Here is a 19,044-nt window from a genome sequence, read left to right as displayed (position 1 = left end):
TAGCATCATTCCTTCCAAAGAAATCCCAGGGCTGATCTCCTTCAGAATGGACTGGTTGGATCTCCTTGCAGTCCAAGGGACTCTCAAGAGTCTTCTCCAACACCACAGTTCAAAAGCATCAATTCTTCGGCGCTCAGCCTTCTTCACAGTCCAACTCTCACATCCATACATGACCACAGGAAAAACCATAGCCTTGACTAGATGGACCTTTGTTGGCAAAATGATGTCTCTGCTTTTGAATATGCTGTCTAGGTTGGTCATAACTTTCCTTCCAAGGAGTAGGCGTCTTTTAATTTCATGGCTGCAGTCACCATCTGCAGTGATTTTGGAGTCCAAAAAAATAAAGTCTGACACTGTTTCCACTGTTTCCCCATCTATTTCCCATGAAGTGATGGGACCGGATGCCATGGTCTTCGTTTTCTGAATGTTGAGCTTTAAGCCAACTTTTTCACTCTCCACTTTCACCTTCATCAAGAGGCTTTTTAGTTCCTCTTCACTTTCTGCCATAAGGGTGGTGTCATCTGCATATCTGAGGTTATTGATATTTCTCCTGGCAATCTTGATTCCAGCTTGTGCTTCTTCCAGCCCAGCGTTTTTCATGATGTACTCTGCATATAAGTTAAATAAGCAGGGTGACAATATACAGCCTTCATGCACTCCTTTTCCTATTTGGAACCAGTCTGTTGTTCCATGTCCAGTTCTAACTGTTGCTTCCTGACCTGCATACAGGTTTCTCAAGAGGCAGGTCAGGTGGTCTGCTATTCCCATCTCTTTCAGAATTTTCCACAGTTTATTGTGATCCACACAGTCAAAGGCTTTGGCATAGTCAATAAAGCAGAAATAGATGTTTTTCTGGAACTCTCTTGCTTTTTCCATGATCCAGCGGATGTTGGCAATTTGATCTCTGGTTCCTCTGCCTTTTCTAAAACCAGCTTGAACATCAGGAAGTTCACGGTTCACGTATTGCTGAAGCCTGGTTCATAGTTGACATCTATTAATTCTGTGGAATTGTGTAACAAAGATATGAGCAATAGAGCTTCTTTCTTATGTAAAAATCAAGACAGAAAATGCAGGGGACGTAAATGAAGCCAGTTCCCCTAGTTATTTGATGAGTGTTTGTATGGCCAGACATGCAACTCTTGACTAAGGTAGAATGTCCCTTTCAGATTGACATAGGGGTCTGTTGAGTACCCAGCATTATGTTTTGAAAAACCTTTTGGTGTTCAGGCTGCATGTATGGTCAGGTCATTCCATACACATGCTAATCTTGCTCCTGCAATAGCCAGCAGGCCCAGACTGGATCACCAACCTGTCTTATTCCATAGTTATGTAATTACAGGCCTTATCAAGTATGTCCTGGCTTGTAGATGCTAGACACGTGACAACCTAAGCATGGGATAAATGCCTCAGGACCTTTCCCTGGAGACAAGAGAGGAAACAAGAGAATTTAACCTCTGAAAGTGCAAAAATTGGAGTTCAGTGAACATTCAGTGACTACCAGGAGCCATGGAAAATATGAAACAACTGGAAGACCTTGAACTTCAGAGAATTGTAGTACAGCAGAAAAGGGTTCAGAGCCCTGAAAACTCTTTGCTTACTGTGTGCGTAATTGTGAATATTTGATTTGTCTTCAAATAGGAATTACTAGACTTGAACTTGAGACGTGTGACTTTTAGCAGTTGTTCATGGAGCGGTCGAGCACGTTTCAGAAAATTTGAAGAGATTTAGCAGTTGGAATAATCACATTCTCAATGTTATTAATATTTTCTTAGCAGAGTAATTATATCGTACAATGAACAGTAACTTCTGTATAGCACATTCCAGTGGTCTGTGTTTTGAAAGGAAAATGTTCTGTTTGGGTGGAGAACTTTGGTAAAAGGAAATATCTACTTGAGCACTGGTATTTGCTTAAATTCTTAGTTTTTTCTAAAAGGCCCATTGAATTTGTTGGGTCCCCAACCCCCACTCAGGCCACCATGTAGGCGTCTTAAATAAAAATAGACAAACAGTTCAGTAGGATGCTTAAAATATTTGAGGGTATTATTGATGGCTGTTCCCTCATTCTCATTATATCTGAGTTCTAAACATAGCTACCTAAATTGACTCTCTTCCTCTCCAGGCTTTGTTGATAATGCCTGCTGGATGTTGAAAATACAGTGTGTGAAACTTGTCATTTCAGTCCCATTAGCTTTGCATAGAGTTTGGGCTGTGCCTTCCTCTTCCAGAGGCCTTTGTTTGCTCAAAGAGAGCAGGAAAATGCCATTTGCCTTATTTTAGTATAGGATTAAAATACACGTGGTGAAGATCTCACGGGGCCAGCTGCTGGCTAGGTTTCCAATCCAAATGCAGCAGAATGTTTGCTACCTCTTTGAAAAATAAAGGCACTGTGTTCTTTTACTACATGAAGGAAGCAGCTGCCAAGAGTTGGTCTTTGACTAATAGTGGGACATAAATGAGCTCCTGACTGTTTTAGTTATGAAATCATGGATTTGTCTTATCAAACATTGTTATGATGGACCTCAGTTAGAGTTTCAGAAGACAAGGGACATGGCTAATTTCTGTTCTGGGGTTCCGAATTATCCAGAGGAGTAGAATGTTCTCTTATGCTGGGCACCAGTCAGGTCCGTTTAAAATTGCCCTGGTTTGGAGCAGCTAGTTCAAAAAAGTATAAAAAGACCAAGATACTCGAAGCTTAATGGCTTTAGTGGAGACTGAAGTGTGGCTTCAGTAATTATACTTTTTGTTTGTTGAATGTCATCTAACTTGATCCATTGTTATTTGCAGTGCTTAACAACTCTGAAACATGAACAATGGAATTACACAGAATTTTCCTTTTGGGGGGCCACACTGCACAGTTTGTGGGCAGTGAAAGCATGAAGTTGTAACCACTGAACTGCCAGGGAATTCCGAGGATTACACTCCTTAATAGCCTTTCTTATTGGGATGTTAATGTAAACACTGATTTAGTTATGGATTGCAAGTTATTTTCAAGGCAAAGAAAGTCAATGGGGAAATTCCCTGGTGGCCCTGTGGTTAGCACTGTATGCTTTTACCGCAGGGGCCTGGGTTTAATCCCTAGTCAAGGAACTGAGATCCCTCAAGCTGCATGGCACTATCAGAAAATAAAAAAGAAACAAAGAAAGTAGTGGAAAGTGTGAAATCATGTTACCCTTCGTATTCCATCGTAGCATGTTTGAGTTCTGAGAGTAATTAAGTGTTCTGCAGATGTGAGCCTGTTGACGATTAAACGGCATTTTATTTCCTAATATCTCCAGTTTCTTTAATTTCTTTGTTAATCTGAAAAGTCTGTAGCCCTGTTACTGTGCTGTGTTAGAGGTCAGATGTTTCGGATTCACTCCTCCCACTGGCTGAGACTGTGGGGTGTAGGTGACTGAACACATTGCCTTTATTACCTCTTAACTCATCCAGTTTTCAGATGTGGCTTTCCTAGTGTGGAGAGTCCTTAAAGGCCTATCAAGTGGGCTGAGTTTAGAAAAAATAAAAAAGGAGGGTTATTCCCAGAGCGTTTGTGTATCACAAGAGGTAATTACAGCAGCAGCATTTCCCTTTTTCTGAGCTTGAGTAATGGTGCCAGAGTTCAGAAGGGATCTTAAAAACAGTGGACTAAATTGAGGTGGACCTACCGATGGGTGGATGATCAGCAAAGCCGTGCCGCCCTAGTGGGCTGAACCTCTGAATCTCTTTTCCCTTTCCACTTCCTTTCACTCATTGCACACTCTGAATCTACGTTCTCGTGTGCTCTTGCTAGAATTGTGCTGTCTTATGTAAAGCATGGGCAGCCTGCTTAGTGTGCTCGGAGATAACATTTCCACGGCTTCCCTCTGGTCCTTAAAGGTTAACGTAGTATTGAACCTGAAGGCACGAGGCTGGTTGTAGAAGGGTTGGCACCTGCTAACAGTTATGATACGCACGAAATAATTGGGCTTTGGAAGATACAGACCACAGTCAAGGTGTTAGAGTACCTTCAGAATTAGACACCGGTTGTTCATCACTTGTTTTCTTTCTAGGTGCGTGCTATTACGACGCTAATCAGTCTATGTATGTGTTTGGAGGCTGTACCCAGAGCAGTTGCAATGCTGCCTTCAATGACCTCTGGAGACTTGACCTAAATAGCAAAGAGTGGATCCGACCTTTGGCTTCAGGTGAGAGAGAAAATGCTGCTCTTTGCCCCTCACCAGGTAACTCGCTTCGCACGGAAACTCATGATCCTTTTGGTGTTGGTCTCAAGAACAGATTACTGGGGCCCCAGGTCCTTTGTCAAATCTGCTTGTAAACGCTAAAGAGTAATACGCTTGTGTAAGGTCTTTGTATTTTTTCTAAACTATACTTTATCATCAGTATTGGTACCCTGCCAGAATTGCTGTACTGCTGTGTGAACTCATTTGTGTGGCTTTCTCAAGTCCTTGTACAGGTGCGATATGCTCTTTGGTATGAAGTTGAAGTAACAGCAGCAGCACGGTCATGAGAACTGTAGCTGACTGACAGAAGCTATTGTCCCAGGGCTGAGATCTCTGAATGCCGCTTGTTGTTGCCAGTCAGCATTTGGGGAGTGTGTGAAACATGCCTCTGCTGGTTCCTCCTAACTGCTCAGGAGTGTGGGAAGATTCCACAGTCGGCGCAGCCCCGCATCATCCTGCTGCACCAGAATCTGTGCAGGAAGCTTCTGGGTCATTTTCTCTTTTGACCTAACCTTTCTTGGGGAAGAAAAACGCGCACACACACAATTGTTTCTGCACTCACAAAGCGGGGTGGCTTGAAAACGCAGTTACAAGCTTGGAGGGCCCAGGTGACAGACAAAGAGTCCGCTGAGTGTAAAGCACCCTGCTTGGCTTGTTGGCAAGCTTTTCCCAAACACTCTTCTTTTGGCCTTGCAGGGTTGCAATTCATCGTACTTATTTAGGTCTTGTTTGCTTTGATTACTAAACGGAAGGCAAGATGGAATATTAGAAAGGGCACTGGGCTAAGAGTGAGGCGACGTGAGTTTCATTTCTGGGCAAAAATCACCAATTCTGCATGTAACTCTGACCAAGTTACCATCTCTCTCTGGGAGAAGTGTGCAGGCCAATCAGAAGATCCTGTTTTTAAACGAGTTGAGAAAGCTGCTTTATGTTTCCCTGTATTTCTGTGAGGACTGCTCTGAATGTCTCAGCCAGGCGCTTAAAATCTTATTATGAAAAGAAGCTGCATGTTGCTTTCCCAGCGCTGTAGCTGCTGCTGCTTCCTCTGCGACAGATGACGCAGGACGGGAGCACAGAGTGGCAGCAGGCGCGCAGAGCTGGGCTGGGCTTGAGCACGTGGGGGTCTTCACAGTTACTGGAAGATGAGAGAGTGTTAATCTTTAAGATGTTTTGAATATTAGGACGATTTCAGAGCCTTCAGAACTTTGTACTTTGGAGCATTTCTTTTTCTAGCACTTTGTAACCCCTGTTGCACTTAACAAAGCATTGATTAATACTTAGAATCATGGATTCTAAAATCAGAGGCTCTTTTTAGCTTAAGCATCTTATTGCCATTGTACTTATTGTCCAGGCCCCATTTCAAAGTAGCTTTGATGTCCCAGTAACAAAATACCAATACCGCCTTTCTCTGTTTCGTAACCAAGCTTATGCCTTTGGGGCTTCCCTGGTGGCTCAGAAGGTAAAGAATCTGCCTGCAGCGCAGGAGACCTGGGTTCACTCCCTGGGTCAGGAAGATTCCTTGGAGAAGGGACTGGCTACCCAATCTAGTATTCTTGCCTGGAGAACCCCATGGACAGAGGAGCCTGGCGGGCTACAGTCCGTGGGGTCACAAAAAGTCGAATACGACTTAAGCAATGAACACTTTCATGCCTTCTACAATTGGCGTGGGTGTTGCTCTTTCTTGCACGTGTGGGGTTGTGGACCTTCGTAACCTATTGGCGTCTACTTTGCTTATTTTTCCTTATTTTTCTTTATAAGATAGACATGGCATTTTTGTTGTTGTTAACTACTAAGTTTAAAGACTATGCTTTGAATCCCCTAGGTAGAAGTGTCAGAGAAATAACTGTCTTTGTAATGCAGATTTTATAACTGATCTGAATTTTTAAAAAAATTCAGTGTTGGACTGTTCCCTTTTATAAAACATATTGGCTCCTAAAAGTTTAAAAGTAATTTTCTAACAGAATATCTCAAAGAATCTAGTTTCTGCATCACTCTAATCTACAATTAGAGGCTACTTTTTTGGTGGGGGGAGTAGAGACTGAGCTTTTTGAAATGTCTAGTTTAAATTTAAAAAAAATGAACAGTAGTTTAATCGAGAGTCCTGTGAGATTGTGGGCTTCGCAGGTGGCACTGTGGTAGAGAGTCAGCCTGCCAGTGCAGGAGATGCAAGAGATGTGGGTTCCATCCCTAGATTGGGAAGATCCCGTGGAGGAAGAAATCACAACCCACTGCAATATTCTTGTCTGGAGAACCCCGTGGACAGAGGATCCTGGCGGGCTACCGTCCACGGGGTCACAGAGAGTCAGGCACGACTGAGCGCACTCACACAGAAACATGTGGGAGTCTCGTTTAGGCGGAAATCCCACGGGAAGGCTGCCTGAGGAAGTGTTCCTCTCTGCTGTCATGAGTCCCAGCCAAACATCAGTGATTCCCTGTGAATAAAGCACAGTTGTCGGTGTGTCGTGCTGTGCCTGGCTCACCCATTCGAGTGCTTGGCGGTTGGTAAGCTGGGCTGGTGCCCAAGGGGAGGGTGCTGCCTGCTGCCCCTTGGTCCCAGGCGCGAGGTTTCCCAGCACCTGAGTATCTGCAGATGAAGAGCGTCTGGAGTGGCAGTTCCACCGTGTTCCGCCCTCAAGTGCAGCGCTTTGGAAAAGAGCATCAGACAAACAGTGGAGCAGCTCAGGTTGGGAGCCGAGTCTTGGTGCAGAACACCCTGCATCAGGTATCTTTTTACCTGCGTGGTTGGTGATATCGCACACGAGACTGGAGCAGCTCGTTTTGCTCGGTGTTGTAGCACAGGCTGGGGGGCTTCAGCCCCAGAAACTTATTTCTCACAGTTCTGGAGGCTAGGAGTCTGAGATCCGGGTGCCGGTGAAGGCTCTTTCCTGGCTCTCAGAGAACCAGGCAGCTTGCTCTGTGTCCACGTAGCAGAGAGAGAGTTCTGGTATCTCTTCCTCTTTTTGTAAACCGGATTATCTCCCAAAGCTCTCATCTTCATGTGCCATCCCCTGAGATTCAGACTCAGCATGTGGGTTTGGGGAGGACACAGCTCAGTCCATAGCAGTTGGAAATAATGTGTTTTGTCAACAAAACGTTGTCCTGCATTTCTTTGGAAATGATAGGAGGAGGAGTATCTGGAGAGAGGGGGGTGGTGATGAGTGTCGCAATGACGGCTCTTACAGTTGAGAGAGACCTGTGGTGCTTCTCTGACACTTCCACTGAGGTACCGCCTCCTCCCTTTTACATGCAGGTAGGCGAGTCCTGCCTTCGTGGAGCTTATGCTGTATGCGTGGGGAAGAAACGGTAAACAGTCATAAAGGAAGCGAGGAATGGGATTTGAAATGAGAAAGGGAGATAGCCTTTTCTGCTGAGACATGACAGGTGCAGAGTGGAAGGCGGTGAAGGTGGCATGTGTGAAGAACAGGCGTGTCGGAGGAGCAGAAAGCAGCCCTTGTGGACGCAGCGTGATGAGCAAGGGTGGCGTGGCATAGACGGGGTTGAGGCGTAGATGGGAGCCAAGGGTATTGTGATCCTACATACATTTTAAAGAACACTGCTGCTGCTATTTAAGAAATGGATTAAAGGAAGGCAAGAAGGTGAAGCAGAGAGAACAGATAGGAGGCTGTCGGAATAGCACTGGTGAGAGCATGTGATGGCTTGGACCAGAGTCGCGGCAGTGGAGATAGCGAGAAGGGAGTGAATCTGCGCTGAATTTCTGTTAAAATTGATGGGACTTCTTGATGGATTAGATATGGGAGGGTGAGAAGGGCGATCAAGGCTGACTTACGTACACTTAGGTAGGTAGTGGGGCCATTTGCTAAAACAGAAGAAATATTTGGAAGAGGTTTTTTTTTTTTTTAATCTCTTTAAACGTTTAAGTGGTGGTATCAAATAATTCGTTGTTATGGGGAGTCTGGCATTTGAAACAGAGGCTTGACTTCCCGTGAGTGACGGCACAGCCCTTTTGCTCACTTAATTCTGCTCTCTCTTCATTTTGTTCATGCAGTAAATATTTATGGATTGCTTACTCTGTGCCCAGTATTCCTTTAGATGCTGGAGGTTCATGAGTGAATAAAACAGACAAAAATCGTACTCCTAACGGAGATTAAATTCAAATAAAGGAAAAGTGAAAGTGACTCAGTCTTGTCCGACTCTTTGCGACCCCCTGAACTGTGCATGGAATTCTCTAGGCCAGGATACTGCAGTGGGTAGCCTTTCCCTTCTCCAGGGGATCTTCCCAACCCAGGGATCGAACCCAGGTCTCCCACATTGCAGGCGGACTCTTTACCAGCTGAGCCACAAATAAGGGAAGACAGTTTAAAATGACAAGTACATAATATAATAGAAGATGGTTAATGCTCCTGAAACAAAACTGTAGCATAGTAAAGGGGATGAGGAACAGGGGAGACCACAGCTAGGGGTCGGGGGAGACTCACGGAGAAGGATGGTCACAGGGAGTGGACCGCGGGGGCCTCTGAGGAAAGAACATTCCAGAGAGCGAGCAGTGCGGGGGTTCCGGGGCGGAGGTGTGCCTGGGACAGTCTAGGGATAATGAGGGATCCTCTGTGGCTGGAACGGAGTGCACGAAGGAGGCTGTGCTCAGAGAGCTTAATGCAGGAGAAGCCACCACACATGCAAGGCCTTCTGGCTGCTACAAGGGCTTTGTGGGCTTTGTCACAGTCTTTGAGTGAAGTGGCTGGTCATTTAGGTTGCTGAGAAGACTGTAAGAGGGCAGGTATAGACATGAGATCAGTTAAGAAATGGTAGCAATAATCTCGGAGGAGGCAGTGGCACCCCACTCCAGTACTCTTGCCTGGACAATCCCATGGACGGAGGAGCCTGGTGGGCTGCAGTCCAGGGGGTCGCGCAGAGTCGGACAAGACTGACTTCACTTTCACTTTTCACTTTCATGCATTGGAGAAGGAAATGGCAACCCACTCTAGTGTTCTTGCCTGGAGAATCCCGGGGACAGGGGAGCCTGGTGGGCTGCCGTCTGTGGGGTCGCACAGAGTCGGACACAACTGAAGTGACTTAGTAGCAGCAGCAGCACCAATAATCTAGGCAAGAAATGATGGTGATTTGGATGAGGGTATTAACAGAAGGATAAAAGTTGGCTGCATTGGATCGAGTCCACAGTTTGGATGTGGAGTGTGAAAGAGAAGGAGTCAGGACGAGAAAATCGGGGGAGTGCAGCGGCGTGGGAGCTACCCTACATGCACGTGCTTCCTCTCCAGGCGAGGAGGGAGTCATCAACCGTGTCCTGCGCAGCTAAGTGGTCAAGTCGTACGATGACTGAGGCTTGGCTTTGAATGTAGCCAGGAGTCTTCAGTGAGAGGTAGGGATGACAGCCTGCTCGGAGTGGTTTTAAGAGAATGGGAAGAGAGGAGCTGAAGGCGATGTGAACAGCCCATTGGTTTCTTTAAGACTATTGCTATAAAAGAGAGCAGGAAAGTGGGATGCTGAGTAGAAATTAGTGTAGAATTGAGAGGATTTTTTTTTAAGATGGCAGTTATAGCATGTTTATATGCTGATGGGAATCTAGAGAGAGGAACTGATTTGGATAGAGAGGAAGAAATTATTGCTAGGACAGTGTCTTTGAATAGTGACAAAACAGAATCTGCTCTGCGGGTAGAAGGGTTGACTGTGGACAGGAACATTGACCCTTTATCTGTGGAGCAAGGAGTCTATGATGACAGATGCTGGTGGGTGGCTAGATGTGGGAACGGGTGGAAGTTCTCTCCTGACCGCTTTATCACTCAGATAAAATAACGAAGGGTGGAAGAGAGCAGAGCCGTTGGAAGTGCTGGCCAGCGAGTCTCAGTGTACAATCATATTCATTGTAGTCTTTACCAGGTGGCTCTAGGAAGTTGAATGTTTCACCTTCTGGTATTATATTAAGGCAACACCTTCATTCTTAATCGGTTTTGCTTGACTCAGCCTGTGTTCACTTCCCAAAGCAAACGAGCAGTTCTTAGGTATTTCAAAAGACTAATGTCTAAACCACTCTTTCTAAAATACCCCTTATTCATACTGAGGCTGATTTTGACATCTGTTTAATATATGATGTCAGAGAGAGTGAAAGCATTAGTTGGCTCGGTTGTGTCGACTCTTTGCGACCCCATGGACTGTAAACTCGCCCGGCTCCTCTGTCCATGGGGTTCTCCAGGCAAGAATACTGGAGTGGGCTGCCATGCCCTCCTCCAGGGGATCTTCCCCACGGAGGGATCGGACCTGGGTCTCCCATATTGCACGCAGATTCTTTACCATCTGAGCCACAAGGGAAGCCCTATGATATCATAAAGCACAGCCTGTCAACTCTAGGCCTGGGCACAATTGGTTTCCTATCACACTCTCCCCACCCTACCCCTCCAGTTTCTTCCCTTTCAGCCACACATGAAATCCTGAATAATGGCCTATGGTTCAGACCTTTGTTTTAGAAAAAGGCATCCTGGTCTACTCCATCTAGTGTACATGGACTCAGTGCCTGTTCTGATCTTGGACTTGCTGCTCCGGAGCTGCCAGCCTTTGATGTTAATCTCGTCTGCATTCTCTGGGCCTCAATTTCCTTCCCTGTGTAAAAAGGAAAAAGTGTAAAAAGACCACTGTTTGTAAAACCACACAGCAGGTCACCTGGGAAACTTACTAAAGTTCTAGATTTCTCAGCCTCATAACAGAGTCAGTCACCTAATCTCAAGGGATTGGGGAGAGAGTGGTAGATCTGCATTTTAAAAAAGAAAACATTTCAGTTAATTCCAAACCTAGCTGAATTTGGAAACCCTGGATCTCTGTGAAATCTCTTGGTTTCTTACTGGGCAAACTGTGATCTCACTTTGTTATCACAGTCTGTTAGGTGGGCGTGTGCCAAACTGGACTCCCTAACTGTTCTTAAGAATGGCCGCTCCGTGCTGTCTGAGCTACTGCTTTCTAGAAACAGCTCCCTGTGAGTCTAGTCAAGTGGAGGAGGGATGGCTACTCCTGCAGTTTTCTTCCCTGGAGAATCTCACGGACAGAGGAGCCTGGCAGGCTGTATATAGTTCACAGGGTCGCAAAGAGTCGGACATGACTGAAGCGACTTCGCATGCACACACGCACCCTAGTCAAGAGTAGCTGACCTTCCAAGGAAATGATTATGGAGAAGGGTTTGGAGGTGCAGTATGTGTTGCCCCAGACTCTTCATACGTACTGTCTAACTCTCAAACCAACCCAACTAGGTTGGCTCTAGTGTTATCCCCATCTCGCAGATGAGGAAACGGAAGCTCAGAGACTCGGCTAATAATTTACCTAAGATCACACAGTCAGTAAGTGGAGCAGTGATTGAAACACAAGGCTTTCGTCCTTAAGGCCTGTGTTTCTCAGGCTGCAGCACGCTGTGAGCAGTGCACTAGTTTCACATCATCAAGGTCACGTTTGTTTTTTCTTTATTTGAGGGATATTTGGTTTACGGTATTGTGTTGGTTTCTGCCATACATCAGCACGAGTCACAGGTGTACATATACCCCCTCCCTCTTGAACATCCCTCCCACCTCCCACCCCATTCAATTTTACTTTCTAAATGGACTTTTAAGTTTCAAATTAGAACAGAGTTCTCACACCCAGTTTTTCCTGTTAACATCTAGTACATTTTTGACAACTAATGAACCAATACTGATATTTTACTAACTAAAATCTGTACTTTATTCAGATTTCCTTAATTTTTTTTGCTAATGTCCTTTTTCTGTTCCAGGATACTTAGTGTCTCCCTAGACTCCTCTTGGCTGTGACACGTCCCCAGACTTCCTGTTTTCGGATCTTGCCAGTGTTGAGACAGGACTGCCATTCAGTTAGGGTTTATCTGATGATTCTCTTGCGGTTGGACTGGAGTTACGGACTGGGGAGAGGAGGACTGGTGCACAGGACTCTTTCCATCGTATCCCAACATGAGCACACACTGGCAACATGATTTAGCACTTGGTGCTCACCTTGTCTCCTGACTTGAGGTAGTGTTTATTAGATGCTTTTCACATCATAATAATAACTTTCTGGCCGTTATGTCTATCATCAGAGTCAGGAAAGGATGATGAGTAGAGGGTGTGTCAGTGCAGAAACCTTTTCATACATAGAGAATTTTAAAATATCAACATGATTTGCCTTTTTAAATTTTTTGGTGGCAGGCTGGAGTTTGCTGAAGACAGGATCTCTGCTTTATATTATGACCTTATAAAATGACCTTATATTATGATCGTATAAAATCAAGATCCTTCCAGCTATCCAGAGTCAGAAGCTCTGCAGGAAATAATTTTGTTTTTTTAGGACCATTCCCCAAGAGAAAAAAATCACATCTTACAAAATCACTGAGTAATCTTACAGAACAGCTAGTTTACTTTTGGAGTCAGGGGCAGAAAAAAGAAAAAGTAATGGTCATATCAGATGTCTTTAGGAAGGCCAGAATATCCTTAGAAGCTGGAAAGTGCTGGAACTGCCCAGAAATACCTGCCCAGACTGTCATTGTTTCTCTTCTGTGTGACACCTGAAAAGTGACACACGTAGGCTTCTTGCGTCCTTTGAGGAAGCTTTCTGTCCTGTGTCTATGTTTACTGCCCTTCCCTGAGCCTGTGGAAATGTCACTACGACAGAAAGGCACCCGGGGTGCCCAGCACCGGGCAGCCGCTCTGGCCAAGACCGCCCAGTGCCTCCCCGCCTCAAGTCCAGATGCCAGTGCTGACAGTGAAATAGCTGGGTGTAGAAGTTTTTTAGAATAAAATACGTAAGTGTACTCACAGGCATTGGGTTCTACTTTTTTAGCATTATTTTGCATCTGAACACTTGATACCTTTTTTAAAAGTCAACATGATGTGCACATGTGTTCTGAGAATACCCATCTGTGGAGATGGGGGAGAAGTGGATGCTTAGCAACTGGCAAAGTGTAGCAAGAGGACGCTGTTTCATGCCTTTCAAATGCACTCCAAGCCTCCATTCTCTGTCTTAAAAGCAAATCGTTGATTTCACTGCTTAAGCATTTCTTTTGTGAAGGAACCCCAACCAGCACTTCCCTGCGACTCCTGCCTTGATTTCACCACAGTGCACGCAGTCTTCCCTCAGTGTGTCTCCTCCACGTTGGAGATGCTGCGCCCTTCAGCTCTGTTCATTTGGCCGATCCATGAGCCTTTTCTGTTCTTTCTAAAAACCCTCTAGTGTTTTCCCCCTTATTTTAGATGGAAGGTCAGAGCGTCCTTGATAATAAGCAGTGACTGTCCTTAGACTCCTGAGCTCTCGTGGATCGTGTGTGCTATCTTGACGAGTAGGTTTTAGTTGCTCTTGGATTCCTTGTGCAGCAAGACTTTCAGACTGTCCGGTGTTTCTGTTACTGTCAGATATCCACATAACCCCTTGCCCCGCCCCCTCCACCTCCCACGACAGCATTTCATGTTTTACGACCACAGAAAACTTCATTTTGTATGATTTATTAACATTATGTCCTGAATGAAATTGTTCCCCCATATGGGAAATTTGTGTTCCTGTACGGGGGAACACAAATGGTGTTGTCCTTGAGTGCTTCTCACTCCCTCCCCATAAACGACCCCGTTGGTTTCCAGGGCACTCAGCAGTGCTGTGTACCAGCTCGTGCCCCATGCACACTGGTTTGGCTGTTTATTCTCTGTGCAATCCAGGATCAGGCCAGTTTCGCAAGTTTTCCAAGTCTTGCTACCTTGAGATTTTGTAAAGAATCTACAGGGTGCTTTTCTGAGGCGGGTGAGAGCAGTATTTGGTCATTTGTTAACTTAAAAACATCAACCTGAATTCTGGGAAACTGTCCTTTCAAAGCTCAGAAGCTACCTCTCATCTTTTCTTTGGGAGGTGAACTCTTGAGCTTTAATTGATTCTGCTTATCAAAGAAGTAGTGAGACAGGCCAGGACCTGGCTTGCTTTGCCGTGGTGCTTGCACCGGGACAAACCTCTCCTCCAGCAATGAAGAACAAAGAAACTGTATGGGACTAACTAAAAATAACTGCATGCTCAGCTGGAGCAAACTGGACAAAAGCTGCAGAAAAACCAAAAAAAAAAATAAAAAGACCAACCCACCGCCACTTCTGAAGAGCCAGGAGTAAAGTAGGGTATGGGAGCAGCAGCAGGGTACCGAGCGTGCCCCCTGCACAGAGCACCGCCAGAGGGGCGGGCAGAGCACCTGGGCCAGCCCTCCGGCCAGACCCCGGACACCCCCTGCCTGCACCCTGTATAAGAAGCAGGCTCCCCCGACCCCTCCTCAGCCAGTGAGCAGGAACGGGGCCTGTTGTCTGTTCTCAGCCCACCCGCTTCATCAGGGCCCCAGCAAAGTCTGTCCTGAGTTTCTCATCTGGTCTCCAGTCACTGACTGTTGATTGAGGAAGGCCAGGAGCCCTGGTTGGTGACAGTAGTATCCCCGATAATTCTCTTTTCCATGGTTCCCTTGAAAGTGATTATGGGCTATAGATTTTGTATGTGGTTTGTTGACTTTTACACTGTGTTCCTTTTTTGCATCCTCTTCCAATTTTAGTAAGCTTTCCGAAACCCCGTTGCCCAGTCCTAAAATGTCTCTTGCTATTTTACACACACATATATATAAATTGAGTGAGGAATGTGCCGTCAAGCACCTCACATAATGAATTCTAGCTCTGACAGTGGATGGCCGGCGTGTCTGTTGACTGGGGGCAGTAGTGTGGCATTAGCTTCTTTGTCAGCCGTTTCCTCTTTCTTAGTATGTTGAGACAGTTTACGTGAAGGAAAACGAACAGATCTTAAGTGCCCCACTCATGTATACAGCCATGTGACGGTCGCCTGGAGCAAGATGCACAGTGTTTTCATCACTTCGTGGAATCCCACTGTGTCCCTTTCCTGTCGGTGCCACTCCCCACAGAGGTGCCCACCGTTCTGACTTCTGAGAGATCTTTTCTGAGCTTCAGCTTGATGTTTTTTTTTTGATTCATGCATAGGCTGCATCTGTCCGTGGTTTGTCCCTTTTCGTTGCTCTGAGTGTTCCGTAACAAGAATATAGCACCTTTTTTTGAACCCATTCTTCTGTTGATGGCTACTTGGGTTATTTCCACTTTGAATGTAGCTGGAGTCAACATTCTTATATAAGTTTGTGGACATATGCGCTCATTTCTTACTTAAGGTCTCCTTGTCAGCCTTAAGGAATGTTCTAGATGCAGTCAGTACCCAGAGAGTTCTCTATTCACTTAGTCCTGCTCTAAGTAGGAGGATGTGATGATGTAACTAAGTATTTTAGAGGTTTGAGGAGGGAAGACCACTCAGCTGGTGGTAAAGGTATATGTATTATTAGGGCCTCGTGGACTATAAAGAAAGCTGAGTGCCGAAGAATTGATGCTTTTGAACTGTGGTGTTGGAGAAGACTCTTGGGAGTCCCTTGGACTGCAAGGAGATCCAACCAGTCCATCCTAAAGGAAATCAGTCTTGAAAATTCATTGGAAGGACTGATGCTGAAGCTGAAACTCCAATATTTTGGCTACCTGATGTGAAGAGCTGACTCATTGGAAAAGACCCTGATGCTGGGAAAGATCGAGGGCAGGAGAAGGGGACATCAGAGGATGAGATGGTTGGATGGCATCACTGACTCCATGGACGTGGGTTTGGATGGACTCCAGGAGTTGGTGATGGACAGGGAGGCCTGGCGTGCTGCAGTCCATGGGGTCGCAGAGAGTCAGACACGACTGAGCGACTGGACTGAACTGAACATGACCCAAAGTAATGGAAGGAGCGTGTTGTTGAAGGGAGGGAAGTCTGTTGGTAGTGCTGTTAAGAGTACGGCTTTTGTGCCGAGCAAACGGGTTTCCATCTGATCTCTTCACACTAAGGTTGGTTAGGAACTGGATGACCTTAGGTTGTGTAACATTTCACTTGCCTCACCTTTAAGGTAGACATGGTACTGTCCACCTTTCAGAGTTTCTGTTCATATTATATACAACACAGCACACAGATGGAGTGGGGATGGGCGAGCTGGTTGAGCAGACACCTTTATACACGTGTTCACAGAAGTACTAGGTAAGAAGGAGAGCGGTCGGTCATGAGTTATCCTTGAGTTCCCAGAGCTCGAAAAGTGACTGCATTCATTTCTTTGTTTGTTCATTTTCATGCCTTTTTTAATTGAGTGAAAGTAAAAGTGAAGTTGCTCAGTCGTGTCCGACCCTTTGCAACCCCATGGACTGTGGCCTACCAGGCTCCTCTGTCCGTGGAATTTTCTAGGCAGGAGTACTGGAGTGGATTGCCATTTCCTTCTCCAGGGGATCTTCCCGACCCAGGGATCGAAGCTGGGCCTCCCACATTGCAGGCAGAGGCTTTACCATCTGAGCCACCAAGGAAGCCCATTAATTGAGTGTTTTTGCCCCATTCTGTTCTGAATAGTGCAGCTGTAGGTGTGAACGGCAGCAAGGTCTGTAAGACAATAAACAAATCAATACAAAGAAAATATAAAGAACTACAAGAAAGTAGATGGAGGTGTTTAAGTTATAAAATGTAATAGAGCCAGGACTTAAATGGATGGATGGGTTTTAAAAGAAAGTATGATTTACGAGGAGAACAGTAGTACACTGATGAAATAGGATTCTGGTCACAGTGTTATTTGTCCACACTGTGTGGCTTGCAGAATCTTAGTTCCCCGACCAGGAATCGAACCCCGGCCCTGGCGGTGAAAACACCGAGTCCTAGCCACTTGACCGAGGCAGAATTCCCTATTATGATTTGTGTTTTTTTTAGACCAGTTGTTTTTATTAAGGTTAGATGCCTTTGCTTAAAACGACTCTGAAATATTTGAATCTCCAGCTCCAGTTTTTTGTTTTCATAGGAGGAAGGCATCCAGCGCCTAGATGCCACTTAGACGCGCCAGTTGTTATGAAGAAGGCATAGGGTGTTACCTAAGTGACTCCCTTAAATTCTTTGGGTATTAGCTCCTTCCCAATTCATGGGCCCATTCCTGGTTGATCTTCTTTGAGCTGGTGATTTCTCCTTGTCTCCTCTAGCCCTACGCAGTCCTAAGCAGCCTGGATCTGTGGTGGTCCCGGGAGATGTGAATGAGAACAGAGCCAGTGGGTTCCCCTAGGAAAGGAAGGCATCCTTTCTGTTTATTTATGAAGTTCAGATCCTGGGGTTTTTCCAGAATACATGCTTTTCTAAAGTGAATGCACCTTCTCTCCTGGTGGAGAGAAGAGTGGAGAAGTTTATGTGGCACAGACCTGGGTGAACTCTGGTCCTCCTGCACCTTCTCTCCTGGTGGAGAGAAGAGTGGAGACATTCATGTAGCACAGACCTGAGTGAGCTCTGGTCCTCCTGCACTTTCTCTTCTGGTGGAGAGAAGAGTGGAGACATTCGTGTAGCACAGACCTGGGTGACTCTGGTCCAGGGAGAGGAGAGACACGCTCACACTGCATCTCAGTGTAGCTCGCTCCTGCCTGACCAAGGTTCTCCTGTTTTGATACCAGGCCAGAAACTTCATGACCAGCAGCATTGTTTTCACTTCTAAACAGAGCCACTTAAGAGGGCACGCACTCCCGCCATCAGAACTGTAGTTAACAAGTTATCAGATTAAATTCAGATTCTGGACCTTGTCCCCTTCCCCAGAAATTGAATCAAAAGACTGCTTGAAATAGAAACAAGGAGCTGTTACTGGTTTTCACGTTAATTTTTAGCTGATCCGTGCTGCCCTGTCTATCAAGTGGTCTTTCATGCAGGTTTGTTTAGAAGTGAAAACAATGCCAACTGGGGATTTCTTTTTATTCACACCTGTAGTATATATAGTTATGAGTGAGGGAGGGAAAGTCGCTCTGTCGTGTCCGACTCTTTGCGACCCCGTGGACTACACAGTCCATGGAATTCTCCAGGCCAGAATACTGGAGTGGGGAGCCTTTCCCTTCTCCAGGGGATCTTCCCAACCCAGGGATCGAACCCAGGTCTCTCGCATTGCAGGCGGGTTCTTTACCAGCTGAGCCGCTGGGGAAGCCGTGGCATATATAGTTACACAGGATCTAACATTTCCTCACGCCCGTTACAGAAGTCCCTCTTGTTCTGGATGTTCTGTAATGACCCAGCAGGTGATGTTGTTAAAGATGTGGGTATAATTGCAATAATGAACATGTGTGCCCTGAAGCTTGGGATCCAGACAAGCTTTAAAAGCTTTGTCTAATATTAGTGAGTTATTTTGATATCAATCAGTAACTTTCTGACCATGCTACAGTTGAAGAATAAAATAGTAAAAGCAAAAAAAATAGAAGGAGTGTGAGGGGAACACCCAAAGAAGCGTTTGGCCTTTCCCCTAGTGAAAGGCCTCCTGGGAGGTTGTGACTAACTGGACCTAGGTCTCATCCCAACTCCTGAGGCATCCACAACCGTGTGGCTTCCATGAAGGGGTTCCGTTCCACAAGCATTTTCATAAGAAATAGTTCCTGTCTTCTAGGCTAAATAATATAACACTTACTTATTGGGGGGCTCTAAATGGATCATTTCCGGAGAAGGCAGTGGCACCCCACTCCAGTACTCTTGCCTGGAAAATCCCGTGGAGGGAGGACCCTGGCAGGCTGCAGTCATGGGGTCGCTGAGGGTCAGACACGACTGAGCGACTCCACTTCCACTTTTCCCTTTCCTGCATTGGAGAAGGCAGTGGCACCCACTCCAGTACTCTTGCCTGGAAAATCCCATGGATGGAGGAGCCTGGTGGGCTTCGGTCCATAGGTCGCACGGAGCTGGACACAACTGAAGCGACATAGCAGTAGCAGCAGCAGTAGCAAATGGATCATTTCAGCACTGTACTAAATATAGCATATACTAAGATTGAGGCTGGATATAGGACACCCCTTTCCATTCACCCCTTCCTCCTCTAGGA

General features: G+C 45.8%; 1 protein-coding gene across 8 annotated transcripts in view; it reads left to right on the top strand.

Moving 5' to 3' along the window:
- FBXO42 (F-box protein 42) overlaps positions 1 to 19,044 on the top strand; it is a 106,252-nt gene that overhangs the window by 64,946 nt on the left and 22,262 nt on the right. For all 8 annotated transcript variants that reach the window (XR_015136276.1, XR_015136275.1, XM_086324860.1 and 5 more), the window contains exon 4: positions 4,029 to 4,163. Coding sequence is in view for 4 of the 8 variants with exons in the window: in XM_086324860.1 (XP_086180986.1) it covers positions 4,029 to 4,163 (135 nt within the window). In the remaining 4 variants the exon portion in view is untranslated. The remainder of the gene's footprint in view (positions 1 to 4,028; positions 4,164 to 19,044) is intronic.

The sequence above is a fragment of the Bos grunniens genome, chromosome 2 (assembly GCF_055505025.1).
Source record: "Bos grunniens cultivar Pamir isolate PY7600 chromosome 2, Bosgru_T2T1.0, whole genome shotgun sequence".
NCBI lineage: Eukaryota > Metazoa > Chordata > Mammalia > Artiodactyla > Bovidae > Bos > Bos grunniens.
This window is presented reverse-complemented; position numbering and strand designations above follow the sequence as displayed.